The 12,618-nt window shown below is 36.9% G+C and overlaps 1 protein-coding gene across 5 annotated transcripts in view; it reads right to left on the bottom strand.

Moving 5' to 3' along the window:
* The window catches only part of LOC115345353 (BTG3 associated nuclear protein), a 154,808-nt gene that overhangs the window by 71,318 nt on the left and 70,872 nt on the right, over positions 1-12,618 (bottom strand). For 4 of the 5 annotated variants that reach the window (XM_030023920.1, XM_041125653.1, XM_030023919.1 and 1 more), the window contains exon 9: positions 3,127-3,257. In XM_030023920.1, coding sequence (XP_029879780.1) covers positions 3,127-3,257 — 131 coding nt within the window. Of the gene's footprint in view, positions 1-1,676; positions 1,991-3,126; positions 3,258-12,618 lie in introns of all 5 variants that reach the window. The other variant, XR_005933108.1, reaches the window with a different exon arrangement.

The following is a 12,618-nucleotide window of genomic DNA, read 5'->3' on the forward strand; positions in this document are numbered from 1 at the left end:
AAACATGGATAAGAGAGTGGACGGAATTCCTTGTGCATCCTGACTAGCCCCGCAAAGTCTTTGCTACTGTGATTTACCTGAAGGGAGATTGGATTCTAAATAACCTACTTCAGGGTTTATAAGGCTTTGTGTTCATTTTAATATGCCTGCATGAGACAGAGATTAAAGATAATTATTTGGAATTCTGTCAAAGGCTCTTCTTATTTTATAACACAAGAACAATTGCATGTGATTTTCAAAGAAACACAGATCCCTCTATTTCAAACAGTTTCATTTCCTTTGGAAGGAAACTGTCTATTTATAGGGAGAAAAAACACACTGAAAGTATCACTCTGACAATGGGGACTGTATATAAAATTAGAGCACAGCCCAGTCCATGTTGAGATTAGAATCACTTTCCCTCCTTAACATCAAGCTCTCAGGGCTCCCAGGAAAAAGCACTGAACATTTAAAAGATCCATTTATAGCGTTTTCAAATATAAGCAATCCTTTCTGACTAAAGGGAGGGGGGAGAAGGTGACATTATTCACCTTTGTATCATGCAGCATTCCAAAAAAGAACTGCTCACTCATCTTTTGCAGATACATAGCTGGCCTTTAAGGACAGTCCTTTTAGTTTGTTCACAAATTCAACTCCATACTGATTTTTTTAAAACATATATAGTATGAATAACTACTACCTTACTAATGACTCTTAGCCTGATCTACATGTATCATTCCCTAGAACTGAAAAAGCAATACCATCTTCATCTGTTTCAACCTAGGACCCCTCTATGTGTTTGATAAATTATGACAACATTTAGAGAGTGGTTGTGGGTCATAGTGGATTTTTCCCGGATTCCACAATCAATTTAAAGGATAGTTGACAGGTTCAGATCTTTTAATGAGGCAAAGTTTCATCACTTACATCTATAAGCATAACCATTTTGTCTATTATAGCCATGTATTTCATATAATTCTCCCTTCTACCTTGTCTTTCAAGACTTGAAAAATACTTTTCAGTCATCAATTAAATCTCATAAAAAGATCCATACAGGAGTTAAGAAGATATGCTCTTTAAAATATATAGGGAAACTAAGAGACAAAAAAATTCACACAACAATACTGTAAGGTTATGGCAAAAGTGAATGCAAAATGGAACCTTTGCACCCCGTTTCTGCAGAAAGAGCATTATTTCAATGAGGACGCTCTCAACTGACAGGAGGGAAAAAAAGGTTGCAAGTTAATTTATTGCACTTCTCTTTAGTCCTCGTCCATGTTTGAGGATAGTAACTCAAAGCATTTAGGATCTAGTTCCATTAAGCAATCACTCTCCAGGATTAGCACCTCAACTTCTATTTAAGTCATATGGTATCCAGGTACGTAACAGGAAAGGGCAAGGCCTTTGGGAAAACAAAAGGGGTGGCCCAGACTTTCCAACCCTATCTGAATCTCACAGCTAATGGTTCCTAGCATCCCTTACACCCATGCTCCAGCTCTTTCTTCTCTCTTACTTTCTAAGCAACCTTTTTCACTTTGGAAGAATGTGCTCTCTACTGCAATTTCCTCTCCACAACTCTTACAGCTGCTGTCTGGAGGTCCTCTCAATCATTTTCATCTCAAACCCCTTCCACCGCCATGCACTCCTTAAAAAATATTCTGGCTAATATTTAAGTCCTCCTTTTAAGCAATGCTTACAGCTCTGCCAGTTGTCTTCAACACTGTGCCGCACATCTTTAAATTCCCCCCCCTGCCATTTCCATGACACTTTTCTCCTCTAATTCTTCTACTGGTACTGTGGTAAACCTTCACCAGGTCTTACAGACATGTCTTTTTTGATAACATTCCAAAAGCATCTGTCCATTATAGCCTTTTTTTCTTCATCATATTTCTGAGCAACTTCACCATTTCCACACCGGCCAGACTTGAGTATTCCCTGTGTTTTCATTCTTCGTGTGTAAATTATTCAGTTGGGCACATTTGGTCCTTCTCTCATGCACTGCCTCTCTTACCTGGGGAGAGAATACTATAAACATCTACCAAAGATGCTTCATTATCCTACTTCAGACTCTTCTTTGTAATGGCATTGACTAAAACCTTTGCAAAAGCCAGACCACTGGGTACTACAGTTTATATTGTTGACTAATATCTCTCAAGAATTCTTGTTTATTTGCCCATTTCCACCTGTTTCTTTAGCCTGGTTTCTAAGGAAAGTGGGCTTATGTGATCATCATGCAGAATGGGTACATACATGTCTGTGCACGTTTCTTTCCATTCTGTGCTTGGACATTGCCTGGCACAGTTGAGTGCTGGCCCATACTCAAACTTCTTGGTACCTTCAAAACCTGCAAACCCTGAAGTTTTTGAAAACTAATGGCAGACAGATTTCACACATCAAATTCTCAGGTTTCTACCACAAAAGAATGAGTGTGCAGATACAATTCACTATTTCTGAATGCCGCACATCAGAAATGCCACACAATCCATTATTTCATTATTTTCTTCCACTTTTTTGTAAAATTTGAATTTAAAACAATCCTTACAGTCAAACTGTGGCACACAGGAAGTACAGCCAAGGTGAGGTTTTTCAGAGTACACTAAAACCACATATAAAAATAATCATGGCCTAAGTTATGGTATGGGTCTCAGGCTTAAAAAATGTCAATATTTATAACTTTTACTTATATACATGTATCTAAATGAATACACATGTAAAGGATTCAGCTAACAGATGTTCAAAAATGCCTGAGAAAGCAGGGGGTTTTAAATGAAAATAAACAAACAAATGCATTCTTGTTTTGAAAGTCATAGTTAGAACTACCCCTGAAGTATAAATCATATGCTTAGTAGGTCTGCTATTATTATAATGGCAAGTGCAAGCAAACGGCCAGGTAGAGACTAGTCAGTTCTATAAACAGTAATGAATGTGCATTTATTTGCAACAACTGTGTGAGCAAATCCTGCATGAAGATTTTTGCTAAATTAAAAATTTTTTCATAAGCCTTCAATGTTTATTTTCTGAAAATCATGCTTAAGAAGTGGTGATACGTCACTTTTTGAAAATAAAAAATTAAATTTCAACTGAAGCAAAGTTTGCAATAATCTAGAATGTTTAAATGGAATAATTTAGAAAAAGTTGAGTACATACTACTTGGACTTGTCCATCTTCTCCTATTTGGTGGATCTGAACCTGCTGAGCATTGGCTAGTGCATAGTGTAGTGCCTGTGGCTGGTTCTGCTGGATCTCATTAGAAGCTGAAACTGAATTCTGCGAACCCTCTGGAAAAGAGACAAAAATCCAGCTTTATTATGTGTGTGTATCTCATGCCAGTGGCCTTGCAAAAATGCATACTTAAAAACTGTGGAAAACAAATGCAGTCAGTAAGTAGGTGCAGATCATTTACACATTAATATTCTTACACATGTTCATTGCTCACCTGTAGATTTGCTACAAATTCCAGAGGAGTTCCAAAGGCTATTTTGTCTCTGAGAAAGCATATGTTTAAAAAGCATCTTTTGAATCTAGATTAAAGATTCTGCAACTGTAAAAGTCATATTGCAGCAAAACCAGATACATTTCCTAAGTAGTTCAATGCTTTCTTTCATGCACCTGTGTAGCTGAGAACTATGACTGCCACCACCACAACAAGAATACATTTGAAAACCCATCCTGTAAATTGAAGTTATCATATAAATAAAGGATACCTCTCAATTGTTTTTCAGATCTATCATCTATAATTCATACTGACACACATGAGCCTGGAATTTTTCTTTTTTTTTTTTAACCTCAAAATGGCAGGTTGATTTCTTGACTTGGATGAATTTAAACACTACCTCACACTGCAAAGCAAGGCCTTCTGAAAACGCCCCCAGAAAAAAGGCGGCACCTGAGTGTTATCTTTGGGTAACAGTGACAGCCACCAGGAAAAACATTGTGTGATTTCAAGAGGATAACAACTTGCATTAGAAGTAGACATATCATAGATTCATTTCCAAGTTTTCCAGCCAGAGGGAAAGGATTTTTATAAATGTAAGAGGCAAAAGCCAAGTAAAAAGAACTAATTTTTTTTTTAGCATAAAAGCAATAAAAGCACTCAAATGCCTTTTTTTTTTTTTTTGAAACATGACTTTTTTTATGTATTTGGTGTCAGTGATACTGAGACTCAATGTCAGTAATTCTGTACTGAAAGGGTAAAGTGGAATACTAGAGACTAATGCTATGTATGGGTCTTCCTACAGATTAAGATATCACCAGCAGGTAAATGTATCACTAGATATCATAAATGCTTTTAGGAATCAGGAAAAAAACTGGGGCTATCGATCAGTGACACTTTTGCAGCACCTGTGACAAGTTCAAGTACGCACTGCAAGGAAAAACCTTAAAATGACCCGATATCATACTAGTATCATACTAAGATTCAGCATCACTCCTAGTTTTCTTCCTTTTTTGTATTTGAGACATCTCAGAGAATGGGACTGTCATAAAAAGCTTTTAGAATAATGCTTCTGAAGAAATACTTCTTACATACAGTATTCCTGTAAAAAATTCTAACATTTTTATTTTGATATGCCACTAAAATACATTGAAAAAAATCTCTGAAGCATTAAGTGTTTCACAATTTTTCTAAATTATATATTACTCTGACGATGACACTTATGCTACAAGGTAACATAAAACACATTGATATCTAACATGTAGTAACATTCAATACTACACGGCTTTCAAGCTGCCCAAGTACCGGAAACTATAATGAAAATATTTAAGAAAACAGTGTCACTCTACTTCCACTGGAGATCATTTCCTTACTAGATTTTATGTGTTGCTTAAATAAACACTAGATAGGCCTCATCCTGCTCAGAGATGACTGATGGCTGATACACTTTGATTTTTTAAATGATGGTTTGTTTTTTTGAACCAACACAGCAGGAAGCCATGTTTCATAAAATTTTAATACCTCTACTTAATACTCTAAGATTTGTACTGAAAAGAGAATGTCAGTTTTTCAAGAATGAGCTTTATCCACTCATACAAAGATTTTAATAGAAATGTGCTTTAATAAAATCATCCATTTGTTTTGGGTAGTTTGGGTTTTTTTTCATCCTGTCTGCAAATGTTTGTGGAAGAAGATAATTTTGAGGTTCAACTCTAAGCACAGGAACTGGAAACTAACTCAAAACCACCAAGTTAGTATTTACTTATTTGTTGAAAAGTTTAGTTGCTTAACAATTCAACTAGACAGCTCTAATTATGTTAACAATCTGCAAATACATAACTACAACCAGAACACTTAATGCAGTAACTAAGCAAAACGTAACAAGTACATGTTTTTGCTGTCTATTTGGACATACGTCTTTCATACCTTACATTTGACTAGTGGGTAACTGCAGAATTTCTTAAATATAGTCCTGTTGCTTACTGTGCAATTCCAGTATTTCCTACACTGTTATACAATGGAAGTTTGCTGTACAGAATTCCAGATGGGATTAACAAATCACAATTGGCAGAAAAGTCCTGTACCTAGTACGAGAAACTGCACTGTCAACAAAATAAAAACATGATTTATTCAAATTCTCATACTACACCATGCTTTCCATTGCCAGTGGCTTTGTCATGGTCACTGAAAGTAACAGATATTCTAGAAAGATCATTTACGTAAGCCTCTTTGTCTTCCACTTTTCTCTCATTTCCATTACTTCCATCTTAATAATATTTTATGCAATTAATTGTCTGTATTTTTTTATTTTACAAATAGCATTTTGTTAGGATGCTAAATGTCTAAGAAAGCCCACTCTCATTCATCTTGCTTCTTATAGGCTACCACTAGTCCATTCTGTTGTGATTTTGTCTGCCCATCAAGCTTCCCAGTCCCCCACTATGTAATTTAACAGCTGAGTTGAGTTAAAACTCAACTTCTAGTCAAACCACAGTGTCCAAATACATAATCCTTCATTTAGATGTGTGTGTGTATACACACATATGCATACATACATAACTTCACACGCTCAAACATATATAGTGTAAATGTAAATACACATACACAAACAGCAAAACTGGACTTGGGACACAAGTGAGGTAAGACATGTTTCACTTACAGGTTTAATAACCTTCTACTAGTACTCTTCCTGTAGCTTACCATTACACAAACTGCAACACTGTACTGAGAAAACACAAAGATGTATTTATAACGAGTATTTATTTTCTGATTAAGAAAGTTATGCAACAGAAGAGTATCAAAGAAATAAGAGCTGCAGCAGATAAAAATATGTATTTACATATATATTATATGCACATATTTAAATACATATTTTAACTGTAAAGTCCAAAAGCCTTTACTCGTAAACCATCTTTTGCTTCACAGATGCCAGAAATTATTACGCTTTTCAGAGGTGGGAACAGGAGACACAGACTGAATGCAATCATACTGTACATCTCCCATGGTCACTTATAGATTTCAGTTTGGCTTCGCTGCAACAACCACAGTTGGGTTTTCTTTCTTTTTCTGTTGGATTTTGGTGGGGTTTTTTCTTATTAGGAAGAAAGAAGAGAGAGGATTCAACAGTGTTGAAAAACAAAACATCCTTTATAAGTATTGTTTTTCCCCTCTAAATCTCTGACCAGACAAAAGTAATATTTATCCATTTTTAAACATTCCCCTTTAAAAACAAACACAAACATGAATAGCACACAGCTTGAATAGAGGATATGTCAACAGTCACAAATCACTATCATGTAAACTATCTAGCCTCACATTTACAACTTTGAAGTATTAGAGAATCCCTGGCACCGAGAAGCTATACAGCTGAACTCTTGCTTTGAAATTTTCCATTGCACTAGTTACGAAGGAGTACTTTGACGTGAACTGAATCGCTTATGTACTACTACTACTGAGCACGTTATCCGTGGCATGCCCAAAGCACCTTCCACTACATGGAATAGCTTTGGAGCCACCCACAGAATGGAAGATGCTGCATTGACCAGGTGATTAAGTGATTACGTTGTGAGACAGGGTGGGGAGGGGTGGGGGGAAACAACTGCTGAAATATTCCTTCCTCCCAAGTTGAAATTGGACCTTTTACATTTTCTATTTACTGCATGTGCTTATGAGTCAAAGAAAATTTAGCCTAAGTGAGTCTGTCTTCTTAGACAAATGTTCAAGAGTTGGCAAAATCACCCTCACTGAAGCAGTTACTTCTGTCACATTTCTCAAAGCTTATCTTCTTCAGACATTGCCGAGCAAGATTAGATTTGTCAGACAAATGTAATTTGTAACTGTTCCAAGAATGTGTATGTTTAATTCTCAACTAAGATCAGTTTGAAAATTCCTCACTTCAAAGGCAAAACCTTTGGCATTTTCTAATTCTTTCCTATTCTACTTCATATTTATCAGTTGAGCATCTGGCTTCTCATTTTGGAGGGAAATGTAGGAGGTACAGATTCTGTAGCAGAGGGGATTCATGCGTAGTCTCCTTATGTGGTGTTATTCAAATTTGTTTTCCTAGTGCACAGGCCTCCCAGCCTCACACTTCTGATTACAAACTTGGATGTATTTTTCTTGCGTCTTTGACGTGCAGTCCTAGCAAGGAAAGGTTAATGGCCAGATGTAGCAAAGCAGTCCTCAAAAACAAAAGCAGGAAAAACACCATTACTGAACAATTAATAGAAATAAAACTGTACACTGTAAACCATTATCTCAACCTGACTCATCCAGTTCTAAATACCTCCAATTTTGCAGAACAGCTTTGAAGATTTGACTGCATATCTGTTTTTATATGTGACAACTCAGCATAGGCTGAGCACTTCAGCCTAAATCTACGTATAAATCCCAAAGTCATAGAACTAATTAAAAATTCCAACATGGAAAACTGTGATAACAGCTTTAACAATCTTAAGAGAAATTAAAAGAAAGGGAGAAGGCACTCTTCAATTAATCCTCCTCCCAAAAACCTCATTTCCTACTGCCTTCCCTCCACAGACTGCTAACGTTTTTAAAAAGAATATCTAGCTAAATTATCATGGCAGCCATGTGTACAACTCTTGTCAAGAAAAAAAACAAGAGAAAAAACACACATTAAGGACCAAAGTGTTGGCTCCAAGAAGAGCAGAGGAAACCACTGCAATTAATACCCCAATTCCTACAAAAGGCAACAGCTTCAAACAGAAGAGCCAGATAAAATAAGGAAAACCAACTTCTGCCTGAATATAACAGTCTGCCACAACAACTTTATGCAACCCATAAATCTTATGGCTACTGTAAAGCTGCACAGTCAATTAAATTTAGAACAATCTCAATTAATATCTTTGGGGTGAAGGACAGAGAAATGATACTCATTCATATTTTCCTACCAGCTTCCTTAGACATGTTTTTGTCTGTAGATCAGTTCCTCTTGAGCTCTTAACACTTAAACACTATCACAGAATTACAACGCCTAAAACTTGAAAGGCTACGTAAGAACTATGGGCTCAGCCTCCTGCATTTCTAGGTCATTTGCACAGCTAATTTTTCCATATGATAAACAGAGCAGAGAGGAAATCTGTTATAATTTTTAACTGCATGACTCAAATGAAAGCCATGTGCTACATAAACTTTTATACACAACAAGTAGAAAAAGCCTAAAAGTTTTGACATGTCAAACAAGTACATAAGACTGCAGCTCAAGAATAGCAATCCTCTTTAGATGTAAATAATTCAGAATTATTTCTTATGTGGCCAATAACTCATAAAAACCACAAAATCACAGAACAGATGAAGTTGGAAGTGACCTCTGGAGATCATCTAATCCAATGCCCTTCCTGAAAGCAAGAGCAACCAGAACCAGTTGCTTCAGACTGCATCCAGGTGGATTTTGACTGTCTCCAGGGAAAGTGTTTCTGCAGCTTCTCTGGGCAACCTGTTACTGTGCTCAACCACCCTCAAGATTCCTCAGAGCCACTGAAATCAGTCACATCACAGGGAGGTGAGTTTCAGGCTGCTATATATTTTTTTTTTTAAATGAGGCAAATTAATTGCTGCTAAAGCACAGCTCTGGAAAAATCAAGTCGCCTAATTCATAAGGGAGGACATCCAGCAGGGCAATGACCATGCTGATTTGAGACTATTTCAGGACTAACAAAAACATTATTTTTAATGATATGCAGAGATGTTCAACAACTTTCACTGCCAAACAGAAAATACTAAGTTATTCTAGACTTTTAGCAGACCAGCATTTAAGAAAATACTCTGTAACACATAAGAGAATGGTGCTTCTTTGCAACACTTGAAGAAAATGCCAATAAATTTCTGCTGATTGAAACATGTATTATTATACTACAATGCAACAGAAAGCTATCTTGCTATTACCAGCCCCTAGAGATAGCCGATGAAAAATAGTACTTCAAGCCAATCAAACACAACAGTTTTGGATTTGAGCCTTTTTTTTGTTGCACCTCTTGGTCACACTTTTAATATGAAATACTACAATCACAAGTTCAGAAGTGGAAAAACCTTACCAAACTCTGGAAGAAGTTCATACAGGGAACGTGGTGTTCATTCATTCACACTCAGGACATTGAAATCATAGTTAAACCTCTTAATGATGTTTTCAGAACAGCTGGGCTGCATGGCAGAAACTGTGATACTATGCATCTATTCAAGGCATCTGTTGATGGCAATAGTGCATCTCAAAAAGAAGTGCTTTCTGAAGACTTCAGGAATATATTCTAGAGTAAGCCCTAAAACTTCCCTAGGAAATTATCATCATTTAGCAAAGAATCAGTGGGTTTAAGTACTTCCACAAATAGCTTAGGTTTATTATATTTAACCCAATAAAAGGGATGAGCATGTGTGTATGTTTTTCCCCCACATGGCATAACCTGAAATGCTTGTTTACAAGATGTGAAGTGAAAGTGCTTTCCTACTGAATGTGTGCAACGTCACTGTTGTATCTAAACTATCAGAGAACCTGACACACTTACCTTAAGGTGCTCAGTGACCTAACCTGACTAGTCACAGAACCATGCTCTACTAAATTTCCTGCTCAAACTAAATAATTATAGCTTCTCTGAATAGAAGTTATATAGTCTTATGCCAAGTGAGTGGAGCCAAAGCCAGAGCTTCTCAGAACAGCTCAGAGGACATAACAGAAACTACGCTGCATATCCCTGCATCCTTCACAGTGTAAACATGACACAGTAGCCATTCACCATCTTTTAAAAGCCTTTTTTTTTTCCCCATTATATCTTTTGTGAGAAGCAGCTACTATACTCCACCCAACAAACAACTCAAATGCCTGTTATATGTGAATTGACATGGAGCAACATACTACTCAGTGAAACCAAACACATGTATTCTTCTGCAGACAGCAGCAACCACAGCTGGGTGGAGACCTGACATAAAGCACCTAGAAGCTGATCTTAATAGCTATAACTAACAATAGTGGGAAAGACAGTTTCTCAAGTAGCTGAATTTCAGACCATTCAAGGCTCACCTTAAGTTGCCCCGTGAAACAAATGCTACCATAAAAACTGTCTGGGTTCATATGTAACACTTTAAAAAGCCATATTTGACAGCTATGTTGTCATAACTGTGAAATACAGACCTCCTTTACTGCAGAGCTGTGAAATATTACTTCTCTTTCCTGCTAGCTGGCAGCAGGAATTCTGCTATATCCACTATACAGTGTGTATAATAAGGAACAGATGCCTGTGAATTATGATGCTATAATTCCATTGAGGGGTTCCAGGGATGTCAAACCACAAAGGCAAAGTCTGAGCGGTTCATGAAGTTACCTGAACAGAGCAGTGGAATTACAGCCCTGTCATGCAAAAGTTACCCTTTTAAACATGTGTGAATCTACATAATTTCCTTGCATCTTTCCTTCTCTTTCTTTTCCCTATATACTCGCTCAGCCTTCCCTATATACTGCTCTCCTGTTTTTTATTATAACTCCTCTTCTTTCTTCAGGTGAAACACCACTCCCACCTGATTTTCAGATGCATATTAGTTTTTCAAAGGACCACCTGATTCTGAAAAGTGGTCTGTTTTTCTAAGAGCTTTTTCACAGTGGGTGCAAATGTAGTGGTGAATTCATCTAACATCTTTACAGCCTCCCAGAAAATGATGCCAGTGACGTTCTGAGTAAAAGTAATATTTTAAAAAAAATTAACAAAATACTTTGAATCCATGGGAACATTTGCACATACCATTACCAAAGGCAGCCGTTAATGTTATTGCCGGTACTCTACTGCTGGCTGCATAGTCTATACAGTCCTGCCAGTGACATGCCAAGATGCCTCAGCTGACCTTCATCATCTTCAGGACCAAAGACATCTTTGTAAGGACATGCAGCCACCTCTTTGCTATCTAGGGGACATGGGAGATGAGATAGCCTGTACAGCGGGAGACCCAGGTGGCATAAAAACTCCTGGGGAAATCCTGGAAGTTGATGTACCAAAGGCAGCCAGCTCAGCTCCAGCTAAATGAGCTAGCGTGGCCACACAACCCAAAATACTGAGGTGGCTCTTGCAGAACCAGCTCTTGAATGTCTGTACCACACCACTCCCACCTGCTCAGATAGCACGCTGCTGAAATCCCAAGAGTTAATTCAGGTGTCTCTGTACCCATGGAACAATTTACTCACAAATCAGGTTAGTGGAACTGGGGGGGGGAAAAAATTAGTTTTCAGCTTAACCACAAAAAAAAAAAAAAAAAAAAAAAAAAAAACACCCAAACCCAACCAACCAAACCCATGCCAAACAAAAAAACCCACCAAACCCCAAACCACCAAAACTTACTATCTTGTGGCCTTCTGAAGACAAAATTCACTGAGCCTGAGTCTGTGTTTTACATCTCTACACTGGTCTCCCCAAATCTCCAAACCAGGAGATTAAAGATTAATATTTTTTAATAATAAATCTCCACAACAGTCAAGGAGTATGGTCTAATGAGCACAGGCCCATAATATCCACTTACTACTGCATTTTTTATTCTAAAATACTGATTGCTAAGAGACTGCAAATAAAAATCCCATCAACATATATGGCTTATGGTTATCATTATGTTGATTAGTTGTTTTAATTTGAGAATTTTGGATATGATTCCTAGTTCCAGCACATAAAATTTTCCATTGAAAGCAGATTTTGGCATTCTTTGCATGAGATACAGTGGTTAGTGTTAACATGCAACCAAAAATTTTATGCAGGCAAATAAACTTACTTCCTTTTCTTCGGGCTCACTTCCAAAACACTGGTTTTAATATATGATGTACAAATGTCCCATAACACTGCTTTATATTAAAAGAACGAGCCAGAAATGTCCTATGAGAACACTTCTTAGGTCAGTATTTTTCATTTGTTATTATTATTCATGCTTACATACCTATATGGAAATATAGAATCACCTACAACATATTTAATTTCTTCAGAGAAAAATACTTCAGGAACAAAATTTAGCACGTCCTACTAAATGGTGTGAACACACTGAGAAAGATTTATTCACTTGACTCCTCTTATGAACAACAGTTGCAGAAACATTTTGACCTTCCACTGAAAAAAATGACCATGGTAAAAAAAAAAAAAACAAACAAACCATATGATAGCACAAAGCTGCATGCACTAAATTTTTTCAGTTAACACACATGCATGGACGTTCTCAAGCACCTCAGT

The sequence above is a fragment of the Aquila chrysaetos genome, chromosome 9, assembly GCF_900496995.4.
Source record: "Aquila chrysaetos chrysaetos chromosome 9, bAquChr1.4, whole genome shotgun sequence".
Lineage (NCBI taxonomy): Eukaryota > Metazoa > Chordata > Aves > Accipitriformes > Accipitridae > Aquila > Aquila chrysaetos.